Below are 18,667 nucleotides of genomic sequence, written 5' to 3' on the forward strand. Positions count from 1 at the left end.
TGACAATAATCACAAGTACAGAGAAATCACAAGTATTATAAGGACACAGTTTTGCGGCACACTCACAATGCAAGCCCAGAGGGCTGGGTCTATCAGGTCGAGTCGGCCGTCGGTCTGCGCTGGGCAGCGGTGACACAGGCGAGCCGATCCGGGATGAGGAGACACTTAGGAGAGCTCAGGTCGGCCGTCGTTCTGCGCTGGGCAGCGGTGACACAGGCGAACCGATCCGGTTGACTCTAAGGCCCTGAACGTGTGGGGCTGAGCGAGGGACTCACAGGGTTTATATACCCCTCGAGATGGTGGGTCGGCCGTCGCCGATGCAACATAGTATGTCCCTCGCAACAGTATATGCTTTCCGCAACATTTTATCCGACGCCGCCCTCAGACGGCGCAGCGGGTCGGGTGACGCCGATGCGGCAACAATGTCCTCGCGACAACTTTGCTCTTGGTGGCCCCGTCCTTAAGGTATCCAGCAGTCTATGGTACTTAGGTAGTCACTAACTCTACTCATGGATTACTAAAAAATGGAAACACCATCGTAAATAAACCACAAACCCTCTCTCTCCAATCTTCTTTGTGATTATTTTAAGTTAATTTTCAAGTAGGTACCACATGTTATGAGTGTTACATGAAAAATGCCTATATTAAAGCTCATTAATATCTGCATTTATCAATGGCATTTCAACATTTTCAGTGTTAATAAGCATATTTAAATAATTTCATTCCGCACACACTAGTTAAATTTCAGGGCAATTTCATTTTGCCAAATAGATGCATTGTAATTCTGGCTTTGTACGAGGGTTGTACCAAAAGTAAGGTTCCCATATTTTTTACAAATACAAAACTTTTTTTATTGATATAAATTTTCACATCGTTGAAAAGCTTACACTTTTGCCTATTTTTCAACGTAGTCTCCATTTTTTTCGACACACTTTTAAAAACAGTGCTCCAGCTTTTTTATCCCTAAGTTGAAAAAGTCTCCCGCCAACCAGTTGAGGAAGTGTGAGACCTCTGCTCAGACTTCATCGTCACTCTTGAAGCGTTTGCCATCTAAGAGTTTTGTTTCGGGGATAAAATGAAATACCCACGCTTCATCTCCGGTGACGATAGAGACCAGCAACTTCTCCTTGTTGCAGAAAGAAATTGTTGAAGAAATTTGTGAGCAGTGTCAAGGCATTGCTCCATGAGTCCGTCAGTCAGCATCCGGGAGACCCAGCAAGCACACATAATGCGATAACCCAACGTTTGTGTTAAAGTTCTTTCAATTGTGCCGTGAGAAGCTTCAGAAATGCATTCAACAAATTCACGGACAGTGACCCTCCGATCTTTGAGCAGCTCACTGTTGATCTTCTGGACAATCCAAAACTGGCGGTCTTCACTTCGTTCTTCATCGTGAACTTCCGTGCGGCCCTCAGCAAAAGCCCTGCAACATTTGCGGACGTGCTGAACGGGCATGCACTATTCACCATAAAGTTCAGTCAGTTGCTGATGAATCTCCAATGGCGGTAGCTTCCTTGCAAGGAGAAATCGGATTACTGCTCGATCCTCACACTTGGCGGGAACGGGGATCATCACTTTCATTGTTGACGGTTGCTAAGCCAATAATGAGTGACAAAGTGAATCGTGGACTGGCAGACTCGAGATTAGGGGAACCACTGCACACGGCAATGTTGTAGGATTCAGCCTAGCACCTTAGGTCAACATTGTAGCTCAATGGGAACCTTACTTTTGGTACAACCCTCGTACCAACAGAATAGATTGAGATATCCAAATTTCCAGTCACTGAATTGTATAGCTACTGGCTTTTGCCATAATCATTCAACATTTAATGTTGTGACAATAATAAGGTTCCCGTTGATGCAAATGCAATACAGTATTTTATTTTTACTTCTCCTATTTTCTGTTCTGTACTCCTGGCAATATCACCATTTGATTTTTTTTTCTCTTGAGTTCATTATTAAGAATCCATTGATGATATCAAAAGAAAGGCCAAAAGTAATGATTATTCAATATCGTTCTCTATGAAATTCAAGTCATGAGCATGCTGAACTGTCAGCAGCCAGGTTACAAGAGAAAGGGTGAGGAGTTGACCATTTGCCGAGTAAGAGGTTCATCCATTATGGCAGTGAGGATTAGTCCAATGCAAGCATAAGTATGGGGGAAATACCAATATCCCTCTGATAATGCACAGGAGTAAAAGGTGAGAAAAATCAAAGCACAAAATAGGAAACCCAGAAGTTTTTCTCCCAAAATTTCCCTTCAAATTCTCACTCCAATGTTTGATAATCAGTCATCTTAATGCCACATAATTAAGGATGACAGGTCATCAAAAGAATCTAGTTACTTAATGTGAACATTCTCCATCTCCTTGCTTCAAAAGTCAAGTGGTTGACCTCAGTCTTTGGGAGGCCCCTTGATGAATTTACCGCCTTTTGTCGATTGTGTGTTTCCCATGATTTCACCAGGGTGCATCCCAAATGCCATCAATGTTTCTCCTAAACTGATATTAATTTCCACTGGTGAGTACCAGGTTTGGATTTAGGAAGTGGGTAGCCCAGGGTAGGGGCACAGCTATGAATTAAGTTTGGGGGTGGGGGGGGATCAGGCACAATCAATACTGAGGGGTTTGGGGGTGTGGAATACCCACTAGGGTAAGTGGGAAGTGCGGGGGCCCTTCCCCAGAAATTTTTTGAGATAAATGGTTGAAAATAGTGAGTTTTACGGCTTTATAAGTGATATTTTATCAATTCCTACACTATTCTATAAATAATATTAATCCAATTAAGTAAAATGGATTAAACTTTATCTGAGCTCTGGGAGGGGTTTATCCCCAAAACCCCCCCCCCCCTCGCTGCACCACTGACCCAGAGCCCATTTTGGTGGGAGGCCGGGAGGCCCACTGTTTCAAGGTGTTGCAATTTGTCACGTAATAATAGGAAATGCTGAAGTAAAACAATTTTCAGTAATGGTTTGGTGAGTGGCCAGGCCCCTTGGGCCCTCCCTTTGATCCGGTCCTGGTGAGCACTCTTAAAAACAACCCTTCATGTTGCTATTTTCAAATCTTACCAGTTAATGCATGGTGGTGGGCCAACCTTTTTTCCACAGCAATAATGCTTCAGTCCTTTCCCCTGGACTGGTGGGATTCATTCTAAAATATTCCCGGTAGGGCAACCCATGCCAGATAGGTCGAAGGGTAGGAGGCAGACGAAAGGTAGTCCACATGATGGTGTCACATAAAAAACACTGCTGGAATGGAAGTGAGAAACCCTACCAACTCTATCTTCCCTGAAAACATGGAGTACAACCAAATGAGCCTCAGAATCTCATTGCACGGTACTCGTCTGCAAAGGGTGGGTGTTGTTCACGGCAGTGAGGTCGGCAAGGTCCTCGGGGTTGTCAACATGCGAAATCCTTGCAGAGACTTATCATCAGCAGCAGCAATGAAGAAAGAAGAAAAGAAGACCAAGGAGATGGAGAAGAAGAAGTCGGCTATAAATGTAGGGACGTGGGATATGAGGACAATGATCAGGGCTGAGAAGTTAGAAAGTATCAAGAGGGAAATGGATAATGGGAGGATAGATATCTTAGGATTATGCGAAGTGAGGTGGAAGGATGTTGGGGACTATTGCAGTGGTGGGTATAGGGTTATACATAGTGGTGGGGAGGAAAGCCAGCGAGGGGTAGCTTTAGTATTAAATGGGAAGATGGGTAAGCATGTGGTAGGTATAGACCAGGTAAGCAATAGGATTCTTGTGGTAGAAATTGAGGCATGACCCACCAACCTCATGGTTGTTCAAGTTTACATGCCCGCTAGCAAACATGGTGAGGAAGAAGTAGATGAGGTGTATGAACATCTCGAGGAAATAATAAGAGAAACCCCGCATAAGAAAAATCTGGTAATGATGGGGGACTGGAACGCCTCAGTCGGGAAGGGGAGGGATAGACACGAAATAGGAGATTTTGGACTAGGAATGTGGAATGACAGGGGCGATAAAGCTGCAGAATTTTGCGGGAGAATCAAATTATTTGTCATATTAATGTGGTTCAATCATCATAAAGGGCGAAGATACTCATGGAAAAGTCTAGAGGACAAGGGGAGATATTAGGTAGACTACATCATTGTAAGACAGAGGTTTAGGAATAGTGTGAAAAACTCGTGCAGCTTCCCTGCAGTGGATGTGGATTTAGACCTCAACCAAGCGCTCATGAAATATGCAACGTAAGATTCAAAAGACTTATGAAAGTCAGGAAGGCAAGGAAGTGGAATGTATAAGCACTGATTGAGACTATGAGGAGAGAATATCAGGAACTAGTGGACAAAAGTGTACGGGAGATTGGAAGTACACAGACTGAAGAGTAAGGGTGGGATAATATCAAAACGGGAATGATCATAGCGGCAGAGAAGTCAATTGGCTATGTAGACAGCATAAGGATAAAGAAGCCTTGGGTTACAGAGGCAATGGCAAAAGAAATGGAGTAGAGAAGGAAGTGGAAGACTGTGGACACAGAGCAGGGAAAAAGAAACTATAGGAAACTTAATAATCGATTATGACGTGAAACTAACACGGCAAAGGGGCTTGGTGGGAAAGGCAGTGTGAGGAATTGGAAAAGTTCCAGAAATAAGGAGAGGTAGGCACATTGTACACCAAAGTTAAGTCACTATTGGTCAGCAAAAGAGGATAAGCCATGTCTAAAATAAAGGCTAAAGATGGAAGGATGCTTATCGAGCAAGAAGAGGTACAGAGTAGATGGAAGGAATATGTGGAGGATCTGTATGATGGAAGAAACAGGCTGGAGATGTTGACTTTAGAGGAGGAAAGTGCAGTGGAGGAGGACGATGATCTTAGGCCGGGTATCTTAGATCGAGAGACCACTTCGTGATATGAAGGCTAGGAAGGCCGTGGGTATGGACAATATCCAATGTGAGCTCCTGAAGAATCTAGGGAAGGATAGTAAGGAGAGGTTTTTTGATCTGGTACGCAGGATCTATGAGGAGGGATGTGGGCCAGAGGATTTCGTGAAGATGATTTTAATTTTGCTTCTGAAAAACAGGAAAGCTGTGGAATGTGGATATTATAGGACTATTAGCCTAATATCGTACGTGGCGAAAGTGGTAATGAGGATATTGAACAGATCAATGGAGGCTGGGGCAAACAAGTATTTGGGCGAAGATCAGTTTGGTTTTAGAAAAGGGAAGTCAGCTCATGATGCAATAATAATGTCCCTTGACATATCATTAATGCAGCGATAATGAGGTCCCTTGTGGAGAGGAACCTAGAATATGACCAGGATGTGTATGCCTTTTTCGTGGATTTTGAAAAAGCATTTGATAGAGTGAACTGGGTAAAGTTCATGGATATACTCAAGAGAATAGGTGTAGATTGGAGGGATAGACGACTGATTCATAATCTGTATATGGCCCAGATTGCGCAAGTGGATGGGGAATCTGGGTGGGCAAGCATTGGCCGGGGAGTGAGACAAGGTTGTCCTCTATCACCGCTGCTTTTTAATGTATACGCTGACGAGATGGTAAGAGAAGTGTGGGACGAGTTTGAAGCTGGAGTGAAAGTGGGAGGAATGATATTTAAATCAGATAGTTTTGCTGATGATCAGGCACTCATCAGCCAGTGGTGAGAGGACTGCAGGCTCTACTGGATGCGTTAGGCGAGCGGTGCGAGGAGTATGGGATGAGGATTAATCACAAGAAGACTATGGTAATGCGGTTTTGTAAGGCATTGCGAGCGAGGAATGTGAGACTCAAGATAAAAGTAGGTGGGAAAATCTTGAGCAGGTAGAGAAATTCAACTATTTGGGCAGCACATTATAGGAACACGGACACAGTAGCAAGGACATCAGGAAGCGAACTGCACTAGCAAAGAAGGCATTCATGAACCAGAAGGAGGTTCTGAGAGGATTATTATGTAAGAGTTTAAAGAAAAGGTAAGTGAAGAGTTTGATCTGGAGTGTAGCTCTCTACGGTGCGGAAATGTGGACACTGAGGAAAGAAGACGAGAAAAGATTGGAGGCATTCGAGATGTGGGTGTGGAGAAGAATGGAGAAGGTAAAATGGACAGAGAGAAGGAGAAACAACAAAGTGCTGGACATGGTGGGTGAGGAGAGGCAACTTTTAGGTGAAATACGGAGGTGACAGAAGGTTTTGATGGAGAGAGTACTTAGCAGGTATTGGATGTTGAAAACGGTGTTAGAGGGTGAATGTTAGGTAAATGTGGGAGGGGAATGAAGAGAATAGGATTTTTAGATAGATTGAAAGGCAGTAGCATCCCAGCAGAAAATTTGCTTTCATAACATTTATGGCACCAATTTACACGTACAATTTATGAGGTTTATATTTCGATCACTTCCGTTAAGAATGATCAGAAATTATGAAAAGGCATTGTTAACCCTTTAAAGACAAACTGATTTTTATTATTTTTTCCATTTCCTATTTATTTTACAACTTATTGAGAGATATCATGAAAGAAAACCTGAACAAAATTTTTTAAATGCATTTTCAAGTATGTTCCTAAATGGGAACACACCACAAAAATTTGCTATTGCTTGAAAAACAAATATAAACTTGACCAAAAAACTACGTTTAACAATATAATATACTATATCCGTCTTTTGAATAAATGATCATTTGTTACTGGAGAGTGAGTGTAGGGAAAAATATCGAATAAATCGCAAACTTACTACAGAGGTGATGAAAATAACCAATTTTAAAAAGGTATAATTAACGACTAATGTATACACAAGTCATGCGATTCACTTTAAAAAAAATGCTTTCATACTTTATTTGCATAACAAAAGCTATAAAAGTAATCACAGATACAAAATATACTTTTCAAGAATTTCTATAAATCTGTTTCCAAATGGGAACGTTGAACTCTAAACGGTTATTAAATAAAGGGAACTCAACAACTACATTTAAAATTAAAAAAAAACTTTATTGTGAAGTTCAAGAGGTACAAAACAGGGCAGGTAAACCCAACCTTATAAAAGGCGAAAGTGTGTTTGTAGGTTTTCAGTTACAAGTGTACTGGACAAGAATGGCATTTCTACACTTTTATAGAATAAAAAACAATGCAGTAAATTTAATTTACATCCATAAAATGAGCCACCCAACACAGGCTTTATTGTACATTCTCTTTTGAAGAAGAAATTTTTACAAAGTTACCTATATTAAAATAGTTCAGGCAATATGTTACATTATTTGCCATAAGGAAAATGTACAACATATTTGTTCAACATCATTAATATGAATAAAATCTGTTCAAGACCAAAATTACTCCAACCCTAATGATTAAAATGGCACTTATGAACTATTTTGCAGATCTAAAAAAATAGTTTTCAAAATTAATTTTGATACAAACATTTTAATTAATATCAATTTTCATGCCTAAAAAATGTTCCAAAATAGTCAAAATTATACTTATGTAAAAGCGTATAAGTTTTTCCAAGTTTTTGTAAGCATAAATGGAAAAATTACTACACACAAATTGTGCTTATGCTTCAGAAAATTGAGTTCATAACATATTTTATTGGTCCCTCAAAAATTATGAACAGTAATAGGGTTGGGTTTCTAACTTGGTCACCAATATCACAGTCTACTGACTCAATGCAAGGAATGGGAAGGATGGTTAATAGATAAAACTAATTACATCTTTTTACAAAAAAGGCTACAATTTCTAAAGGAAAAATGTCAACTTTAGGTGAGGAAATAAGATTGAAGGTTACTTTTCCTAGGGAAAATGTTTGTACTTTCAGATATATTAAGCACAGATGCAATGTGATCCAATCAACTCAATACGTAGGTATTTGAAACACTATGGTTCAATGCAATAAATGCAGTAGGCATGTTTGCAATCATTAAGTGGAAAAAACCATAAAATTTACTGCTTTATAAAATATATTATATGGAGTCAAATAAAAACAGCTAAACGGATGTCTAAAATTCATGATCTCTCAAAGAAAACAAGCTATACCCATATTCAACTATGCCTGATTAAAAGATTTTCTTATTCATAAAATCTAATATGCTTTCCGATGTGTGCAAACAGCAATGCGGTCACTGGCATCCCACTAACATTAAAAGGATTAAAAAAATCTCGATGAATGTTAAAATCATTTGAAGTGAAGTGAAAACTTCAAATGATTCCAGTATTCATCATGGAGTTTGAAAAATTTCATCTTCATCATAAACTGGCACGTCATCAGTCATGGAGAACCATTATTGCACCCATTGCGTAAATTATCCAAGAAATATGAAATCAAAAATTAAAACTCATAGCGGAAGTATGAGTGAAATATGCAGTACAGTAAGTTGGGGGAATTGTAGCAAAAGTACTCTTATGCACCCAACCTTGCTTGAGTTTGTTAAGAATGGTGAGCCACCAACTCACCTTTTAAAATCTTTTCTTTATAACCTTGCATTATTGATGCAAGATGAAAATATACAAGTTTATGTTCTGATGATCTCTTTTTAAAAGCAAATGCTAAGAGATGAGTAGCCACTCCATGTCTTTTGCACTAGATTCTCACTATGTTTCGCCACAGTTTTCACAAATAACTTCAGTCACCACTGACTACCTTCACCAACGAACACCGCTGTGGATGAGCAGTTTTTAAGTAAGTCTTCACTCATTCTACTTGGGATCAAGACTATACAAGCACTTATCACATGCACTGTGTCCTTTGCTGATTGTCTATTACTTAATACCCAACCATAAAATGTTCCTCACAGTTTACACTGTCGTCTCGTTTCTTCTGAAAGGTTTCAGAGGCTGAAGCTCCCTCTGAAGGCGATCAAAGTCATTATAGTATTCATGATCTGATTCCTCTTCAGAAGACTTCTGCTGAGTGAGGTATGGTGGACCATTGGCTGGCACACCAGCGCCCACAATGCCACCATTCACATGTGGCTGTCCTTGGGATGGGGGCATAACACTAACACCTTCCACGTCTGCATTGCATGAGGGTATGGCAACTTCTGGGGTAGGTCCATTACCATTTTGACTCATTATGTGGTATTCTGGATTATCTACACTAGTTTTTGTCTTTCCAGTCGCTGGAAGGAAGTCTGGATACCCACGGAATCCTCCATTACGAGGCTCGCCATTTTCTGGAAGATATGAAAAAATATTATTTCAGTTTGATTCAAATACAAACTTAAGTTATTTCCACATGCAATGCTGATTTTAAGAGACTTGTGGTGATCTAATAGTGATTGAGCAGTTAATCAGATAATAGGAATTTATGAAAAAAGGTAAGAAAATTCCATTGACGTTCTTCTATATTCCATTCTCCATTTCATGATTTGTGACAATCATGTGTTCCATGATTGCTTATGTACAAATTATATTACATATCATAGTCCTTATCTCCAATAGCATGATGGTAAGAAATATGATTATATATTCGAGAATGAATGGCAGTGAGAAAGTATTACCTGTGATTTTCGAATCTCCAATTAGATCCATATATGGTGAAGTACCCTGATTAAGTTGAGGGGATGGCATTAGGTAGTCATCTTCATCCAAAGGAAGCTCTAATTTCAAATTTCCAACCTGAGCCTCTCTCTTGTTCGTGCCTGGGTTAAAGCAGTCATCGGATCCCGTATCACAATCTAGAGAGAAAGGATAAAAATTAATTTCCAGCATGTATTTTGACCAACTTCTAATTAGTCTCTGAGATTTCAAATTAAAATTTTAGCGTGGTAGCTTTGATCATGTGCATACATGATAATTATTTCATTCCATAGGAATTTTTCCTTTATTTTTCCATGCCATTTAAAAATACATGCAAGGATAATGAGCTGGAAAATGAATACTGACAATAAGTCATGGTGAACCCTACTACTCTCAAAGAGGAAAGGACATGCTTAATAGGTTATGGCTACTCATGAATATTTCTCAGTGCCTAAAAATCAAAATTTTGGCAAGTCACTGCATTCCTCTCTTTTCCCCGGAATGATTTGCTTAGTTAAGATCAAGAAGTTTGTTAATTTTCACTTTGAAATTACCCACTTTATTAAAATTTATACACTCCAATTGTAGTAAAGAAAGAATTCCTCATTTCCCTAGAGTTACTCTTCATTCTATGAACTTTGACCAAAACAACGAGAAAAAATGAATTACCTCGTCCAAGCATTTTCAATGGATCACTGCAGTAACGTGATGACGATCCATCTGAGTGAAGTGGGCCTTGCGGACGACCATCATGCACATCCATGTTGTGGCCATAGCGAAGTTCTCTGTCCCAGTTTTGAAGGTTTTGTGGCGTGGGGGAGTCAGAGGGTAAGACAGCTGCATGGTTGCCCGCTTCATCACTCGTTGATATGCTAGATCCTTGAGGGAGTCCAATACCAGCCATTGCCATGTCCACTCCAGGGTTGCCATGTGGCATGGGGCACATGCCAGTGGTCCCGGACCACTTCTTGATGGGAGTGTGAGGCGGAGAGGTTGACCCAAGAGATGACGAAGATGGTGGTCCCAATGAGGCAGAAACCGTAAGTGAGGATGGAGCGATTGGTGCTCTTGATTTCGGCTGCAAGTACTCATCAGCATCAACCAAGGCCTCGGGTCCATCCATGGCAGATGACAAATTACGGATTAACTCCTTTTCATCCTGTGTTGAGGTCAAGAAGTTCAAAAACATTTATAAGTCTTGCAATAATGTGTATACATCAGAAGATAAGTTGGTACATAATAAAACAAAGTTAATGATGGACCCAAATTCTTCAAAATGAAAAAAACTGCCAAATTAATATTCATACCATGGTAATTGCATATTTCTTAACTTATTCAAACTATGGCTTTTTACATTTTTGCTGGCTTTATGGTAAAGAATGAATTTAACTTTGAATTTGAAGTGGCTCCAATAAGAATTGAGGTAACGACAATTGATGATAAATTACTACCACATTAAGAAGTGAGGCATTTTGTAAACCTAACCTTGTGCAGGATATATCTTGTTGCACCACTTTCTACATAAAACTCTAGGCAGTTTTCAAAAATATAACCAATCACATATATAATATTCCCTCAACTAATCTTAAATTATATTGGCATACATGAATTTGAAGTTTAAAAATAATACAGTCCTTCTTCACTAGGGAAAATAAAGTGTTTCATAAAAAAATGGACAACAACTTACCTGTGGAGAGTACGATGGCAGTCTCATTAGCCTGTCACCTTGAATGACCAAATAGCGACCAGGATCCCGGGACATTTTTGCAAATTCATCAGCCAATTCTTTGAAACTGGGACGACTTTCTGCATCTAACATCCAGCACTTGATCATGATCATGTAAACATCAATGGTACACATTGAAGGCTGAGGTAGTCTTTCACCCTTTTCTAACAATTCTGGAACGTCTCTGGCAGGAACACTCTCATATGGCCGACCACCATAGGTAAGAAGTTCCCAAACAGTTACACCTACAGAAAGAATAGTTTCATTAGGTTACAAGGAAATGCTTAGTATACGCTATCCAGCAATGAAACTTTTATAATTGAAATATACTGATTGATAGTTTGATGAACATAAGGGAAATGATATACATAGTCCATTTTAGCTACAATTTCAAATAAGGAGGATAATATTAAACGATTATCAGAGGTTTTGCACATTTTTGAATTAAATATATCTGATTAATTTAAATACACCTCTAAAGCAGGATAATAATTCTAAGTATTAACTCACATTTAGGGTAACTCAATTTAAAGGTTTCTTTGAAATAAGGAATCATAATTACAAGTAATATATATTGTTATTGGGACGGTACGCAGCACAGGATAGGTAGGTAAAAATGTTTTTTAATAATAGTTATTTCAATAAAATCTGTTAAGTATTAAGTTATTAAAAATTGGTGCTTTTTTAAGGCCCGCCATGTAGAGCTTTGTATATCCACCCCAAAAGAGGGAACAGCACATTACTGAAAGTGATGGATAATCCATATAGGATCATATTCTTTACAAAGAATATTTTGGTTACTCCGTACAATCCTTTCTCTTTGTCTTTTACACCCATCCCATTAAAACTAGTTTAACTTTGAAGTGGGGGATGGAGGGAAAGGGAGAATAATGGAGTGTTTGGTGGGTCTGGCAAGGGAAGAGATTGGTGGAAAATCAATCAAATACCTAGTTAATGAATAATGTATAATCAAAGCTCTACTGTATAAGTGTTGGAAATAAATTGGCCATGTAATAAGTGAATAGGATTTTTTATCATGAGGAGTATAGTAAGATGTGTTGTGATCTTACCGAATGCCCAAACATCACTTTTGTGAGTGAATATCCTGTGCTGAATGCACTCAAGAGCCAACCATTTTATTGGCATTTTGCCTCCTGCTGCCTTGTATTCATCCTCATTGATGTCAAGTAATTTGGCTAAACCAAAATCAGTGATCTTCACACAATTAGGTGTTTGGACAAGAACATTCCTGGCAGCTAAGTCCCGATGCACAAGCCTTTTATCCTCCAAATATGCCATTCCTAAAAAAAGAAAATAGATCAAATATAAATTCATATTACGCTAGTAATGAAAACTTACACACTCTTTTGCTATTATATGACAGAGTATTATAAAATGAGCTAATGAAGAAAATTCAATAGATCTCCTATGGTTTGAGAAACATAGATATTTTTTCAAAGCACTACATGTAATAAAGTAACTTTGTATACAGTCACATGCATGGGTGCAAATTTAAAATACAGGAGTATATTAAATAAAAAATCTACATATATAGATTGCAAATATGATTGCAAAAATTTTCCTTATTTCATCTTCCTTCTTACCTCTAGCAATCTGAGTGCACCAGTTGAGAAGTGGTTTGGAGCCAATCTTACTCCTGTTGTTCCTCACATAGTCCAAAAGGCTGCCAAGCGGCATAAGCTGAGTGACCAACATCATCTGGGAGGTCATGCACACTGCTAAGAGTTGAAGTAGATTCGGATGCTCCACGCTGGCCATGATGTAAGCTTCCTCCAAAAATTCCTTGCTCGTATTGGCACCGGTACCTTCTCTCAAGACCTTGATTGCCACTGGAATTTTCACATTTTCTCCCTCGGGTACCCATACTCCCTAAAAATTAGAAAATGGAAAATTATATCAATTTGAAACATTGATCTATTTCTTGTAAGCAATGACTTTTGCTGACACACTGCGATTGATACTATTTCGCTAGTAAATGCAATGGTTTGAGGTGTAACTTGATGGAACTCCTTCATGACTCTCAGGAAAAAATTAATCTTAGCTAGTTCCACAATAATTTGAGGAATTGTTGAAATTATTGTGGAACTAGCAAAGTTTTATTCTTTCCTGACAGTATTTTGCTAGTGACGAGGCTTCGATGAGTTCAATATTCATAAGTATTGAGTCCACACATGTTAAGGGAACTTAAAAATATGACATCGTCCTTACATTTTATGTTTATGGAAAGTTTACAGGCAACATTTAACAACTGTGGTTTTTTATTTAAAATTGTTTTCCTACCTTGTACACAGTTCCAAAAGCACCATAGCCCATTATTCCACCTTTCCGTAGTTCTGCTTCCTTTACAATGCGGAGTTTTGCCAAGTTTGGCTTTACATTTGTAGGTCTCAGTGGCTCATTGTCTTCTCTATCCATGCCAGTCAGAACTCGTGTCATTTTGACGGCATTATCCTTGGCTTTGGCTTTCATTCGCCACTGAATTCCCAATACCACTGAGCAAACAACAGCAATGGCGGCAAATACTAAGACGACTGCCAGAATGATTGGAGTATTTTCCGCATCACCACTGAAAATCACAGAAAGATATGGTAACTTAGAATAAATCTAAAAAGCTCCAGGGGCGGATCCAGGATTTTTTTCTGGGAGGGGCACAAGCAAGGCCGTATCCAGGATTTTGTTCTGGGTGGGGCACAAGGATACCTCGTAATACAAAACGAACGCAATGATAATGGGACCGTATTGCAAATCATGCATATTTTTGAGGGTCTGGGGGGGGCACGTGCCCCCGTGCCCCCCCCCTGGATCCGCCTATGAAAAGCTCTATCAATATTTCAAGGCTAAGAATATTGTGCAAGCATAATATGGATAAAAAAAGAACTCGAGTTTAATTCAATGCTGTAGTTCGATTAAGCCATTCAAACACGAAAAAAATTTGAGCTTCCAATGGCAATAAAAGTGAAACAAAAGTACAATGAATTACATGTATTAATGGAACTATTCAAGACTTCTAAGAGATTATGTTCAGAAAGTATTCATTCACTCACCTCTGATAAGCTCGGACTAATGGTTCCCTGGAGCAATAAGGTTCAATGTTATCTTGAGGAAATACTTTGTGTGGGGCTTCGGGGGGACAAGATCCTGAGCAGTTAAACAATGTAGAGTTGCTCTCAGGTGAGCCATCCTTCAGAGAAAAATATGAATACAATTAAAATTAGAGATCGAAATCATTAATGGTTATCAGATATTTCACCATAATCAATAATTCTATTAGGGAAAAACTTCTGCTATGAATGTAAACCAACCTGATAAATGCGATAATTTCGACAGCCAATGCAATCAGATGCGGTTGGTCCATAGCATCCACGGCACTCTTGCGAGCAGGGTAAACATTCTTGAGTATCATTGCGAGCATAGTGATCGGGTGGGCATTCATCCTCGCACTGTTCCCCACGGCGGTAACTGACGCATTCCTGGCACACTTGAATGTGAAACCCATATCCTGTACACTTTTTGCAGCGAGGGTGACATCTTCTGCACACTGCTTTACCAGCCAATGGCTTCAATGGTCCTTGATCTTGGGGACCCACCCATTCATAGTAGTGACCATCTGGACAAGGCTCATTTTTCTTCAGGCACCTCTCCTGTAAATAAATTAGTTAACCATGGTATTACTAAAATTTGAAATGTCAATCAGATAAAGTGTTGAGATTATATAATTGGAATACTGAATGAAATTCGAATGCCAATATTTTCAAAATAATAAAATGTGCTGATTAAGACTATCCCTCAAATATCCATGAAAAATTCTCAGTATGAATTCAATTTTTTAGAAATGGTATGTAATATTCATAATAAAATTGCAAACAAGTTGCAAATGAAGTTCTTCAATATTGGTTATGTGCTCAATCATTTAGAAAGAAAAATACCAAGATGAAATGATATACCTAATCAGAATATTTTACAATGGTCCTGGTTGTATTTATGGAAGGAAATAAAATTCATTGAGTCGTTACAACTTGTAAAGAAATAACTACTTGGAGGTCATAAGATAGAATCACAGTTTGAATGAGCTTACCACTGAAACATCTCCATTCAAGATTGCCTTCTCGCAAGAATGGCACCCATTAGGACCAATGGTGTTCTCTGGACCAGAGCATCCGTCAACACAATTTTCATGACATGGCCTGCACTCTCCTCCACTTTGCCCAGAGCTTTTGTTATCATTGTATTTACTATCAGGGCATGTCACTGTACAGAATGGACCATCCTTGACATGCTTGCATCTGGTACAATTACCTGGACCTGGCCCATGGCAAGTTGACTCACATTCCTCGTGACAATGCATGCAGAGTTTTGGGCCTGCTTGGTAGAGTCTGCAATAAAAAAAGCAATTTAGCAATATGACAAGGAAATCTAAGTATATTTTAATATTAATTAAAATGTCCAAAAAAGTAATTACAAAAACTTAGCAATTTAAAAAATTAAGTTACCTTCACATCCCTCACTTGAGAGCAATAAAGAGACAAACAAACTACATATTAATTTAACTAAAAATTGACAAAGGACTAGAATCAAACATCAGAAACCTATCACCACTAGAATCCCCTCATTTAATCTGAGAACTAATTAAACAAATAGAGCCAACTTACCCAGGCATTGTGTTACAACTCTCTATGCAAATGTTATCCACTTGGAAATTAGCACAAGATAGGCATTGGTCAGGCCCAGGTCCCCAACAACCTTCTGATGAGCACTGATTATGGCATACAAGACCTTCTTTCTCTGTGGAATAATCAATTAGAAAATATATTTTACAAATTCTCTAACAGAATATTTCATGTCTTACTACATAAACCACATAATAATGGCTGGTTTATATGACCCAGACGGCTATAATGGTGAATACATTCTAAATGCATTATTAGGAAATATGGATTATTAACATCTAGCCAAGAAATGTAGAAAGAGTTAACAAATACTTACGGCATTCTGCTAATGGCTTGTTATGTCGGACATATGTAGGGTGATCAGTGGATTTTTTGATTTTATCCCAGTTGATGCCTTCAGCAAAACAGAGGTCTTTATTCTCAACGATTGCAAGACCACCCGAATGGATCTTTTTCAAAGACTGGAGGCCCAAGGACTTCAAAGATGACTTCACAATATACAACGATGACATTAAATCTGTCAATGCTCTTCCACCAATGACTTCAAGGTTCCTGCGTAATAAAAATGATAATATATTTTTAATTCTAAATTTAGGAGATAATGATTCATTAAAAAATTAACTCAACGTTTAAAAAAAATCCAAACATCATCAAGACATGATTACATTCTGCTAATGCGTACCTAAAATAAGAGAGATTGGTGAATGCTGGATGTGAGGCTTGGATGTTCACATGCTCTGTAACTTCCTTGAGTGTGCTGAAAACTTCCAGACGGTCAGGGTGCATGCTTCCATGACGTGGGCCAAAAATGAAGTCCCCATCATACTGTTGGAACCCAGCAAAGCTATGATCCAAGATGGTCAGTGATCCTTCAATAATAGTGCAGTCCCTGAAGTTGTCAACATTTCCCGAATGCAATATTTTAACGCCTTCACAAGTCTTTGGACATGGTCCATCACAAGGGACACACTCCCCATTCACAGCCTGTAAAGTAAAAAAAAATACAGTCATATATCTGTGTATGGAATTAAATTAAAAAAAGGTGATATTTCAATTTTTAAAAAGAAATTCATTCCATTGTTGAAATAAATACATACCATTTTCTTGGGTGGACAGCTTCTCACACAGGCACCATTGTCTTTCAACAGATGCTCAGGACAATTTTTGACGCACGTAGCTCCATAGGCATATTTTCCATTTGGATTGGTTTCCCACGAGTATTTAGTCGGATTATACCTTTGCATTGCAGGACACTCTTGCTTACAGACTCCATCATCATAGAAATTACGACATGCCTGCGAGAAAAAATGACAATTTCATTATATTCCGGGACATTCATAGTTTTACTATCTCTACAATATTTTGCAATGAATTTTCAGAGGGACTAAAATTAATAAACTTTGGAAAATCAATAAAGCTCGCTAAAATGCTCACCAGGCAGTCACTCTGCTTAGGACCGGTGCATCCTCCAGCACAAAACAGATGGCAACATTCTCGAGGATTGGCTCCAAAACATCGGCCTTGATAGCATTGAGGACTGCAGTTGATTTTTGAAAATTTCTGGCAGTTTTCTGGACCTTCACCCCAGCAACCCTTCTTACATGAATGGTGACAAGGAGGGCATTCTCGTTCAGGATTTGAGAAATTGTAAACATATATCTTCTTGGCATTGGGACCAGTGATAATTTCTTCCCAGTTGATGGTCTTCACATGGCATAAGTTATAGTTGTTCAGAAGTCCAACACTCCCTTGAAGGATATCTGTAAAGGCAAAAACAGATTCTTGATTATTTACCCCATTATTTTAAGTTAGTAAAGCTACTTGCAGCTGAGAGAAGACATATAAAACAACTAGCAGAATTCTAATTTTGTTCTTCTGACATCAAATTTTACTTATATCATATGTTTAATACTTTATTGCTTAATCATATTATTAATTAATTATAGGTATCATTATTACTTAATACTTTATTTCTTTACTATATTTCAAAACACGAACACTGAAAGATTAGGGCTGAAAACGACTGAAACAAGGAATTCCCACCATGTTACGGATGGTTGTATGTGAATAACGGCATTTTTTTTCAAAATGTATACATTGATGGCCTAAGTATTCATACAATATTAATTTACTTTTCTTTCCAAACTTTTTTTTGCAAAAAATACACACCGAAAAAGTGAACATTAATGTCAAATTTCCCTCAGTCTTTAAGCTTGTAGGTTAAAGCATAAATAACTAAGTCGATTTTGCTTGTATCTTGTAGGCTCTGCCTTAACCTCAACAACATCTTAGAGGGAAGAGTTTCAATCGGAGATTTCGGGGGGTTTCGTTTAAGAGGGGCTGAGTTTCAGACTTTATCTACTAAAGAATTTGGTGGTTTGCCTCCCGCTTTTTTGCTTCAACATTGCTTTGAGGATGTATCTCACCTCTGAGCGCGGGCAGTTCCAGGTTGTGCATCTTGGAGAGGGTGGCCAAGAGGGCAAACTCCTCGTCGTGGACGCTCAGCTTGAAGAGCGTCCTCCCGCGGATGATCTGCAGCCGCGGCAGCACTATTCGGCGCACGTCCACGTGCGATATGAGCACGTAGCCGGTCACCTCCCGAATGTACTGCAGGAAGCTCAGGTCCAGGTCTTCGTCCTGCAGCCACGTCAACTCGAGGTTACCGTCCACGTAGGTGCAGTTGGTGTACCTATCCCTCAGGTTGCGATAGTGATGCTCCCGGTTGGAAGGCACCGACATCCGTCCGTTGGTCCCAATGCATACTGGAAGCAGAGAGAAAGGTATTC

At 39.0% G+C, this 18,667-nt stretch overlaps 1 protein-coding gene across 2 annotated transcripts in view; it reads right to left on the reverse strand.

Moving 5' to 3' along the window:
• Window positions 1–6,926: 6,926 nt before the first annotated feature.
• LOC124167060 (epidermal growth factor receptor) overlaps window positions 6,927–18,667 on the reverse strand; it is a 61,304-nt gene continuing 49,563 nt past the window's right edge. Inside the window, exons 2-17 of one of the 2 annotated variants that reach the window (XM_046544853.1) lie at window positions 18,308–18,643; window positions 17,316–17,641; window positions 16,979–17,176; window positions 16,564–16,865; window positions 16,198–16,433; window positions 15,864–15,996; window positions 15,290–15,587; window positions 14,517–14,855; window positions 14,259–14,395; window positions 13,495–13,780; window positions 12,798–13,083; window positions 12,264–12,494; window positions 11,155–11,438; window positions 10,137–10,626; window positions 9,449–9,625; window positions 6,927–9,121 (exon numbers count right to left, since the gene is read on the reverse strand). In XM_046544853.1, the coding sequence (XP_046400809.1) occupies window positions 8,745–9,121; window positions 9,449–9,625; window positions 10,137–10,626; window positions 11,155–11,438; window positions 12,264–12,494; window positions 12,798–13,083; window positions 13,495–13,780; window positions 14,259–14,395; window positions 14,517–14,855; window positions 15,290–15,587; window positions 15,864–15,996; window positions 16,198–16,433; window positions 16,564–16,865; window positions 16,979–17,176; window positions 17,316–17,641; window positions 18,308–18,643 (4,436 nt within the window). In that variant the 3' untranslated portion in view covers window positions 6,927–8,744. Of the gene's footprint in view, window positions 9,122–9,448; window positions 9,626–10,136; window positions 10,639–11,154; window positions 11,439–12,263; window positions 12,495–12,797; window positions 13,084–13,494; window positions 13,781–14,258; window positions 14,396–14,516; window positions 14,856–15,289; window positions 15,588–15,863; window positions 15,997–16,197; window positions 16,434–16,563; window positions 16,866–16,978; window positions 17,177–17,315; window positions 17,642–18,307; window positions 18,644–18,667 lie in introns of both variants that reach the window. The other variant, XM_046544842.1, reaches the window with a different exon arrangement.

This window comes from Ischnura elegans, chromosome 1 (genome assembly GCF_921293095.1).
Source record: "Ischnura elegans chromosome 1, ioIscEleg1.1, whole genome shotgun sequence".
Lineage (NCBI taxonomy): Eukaryota > Metazoa > Arthropoda > Insecta > Odonata > Coenagrionidae > Ischnura > Ischnura elegans.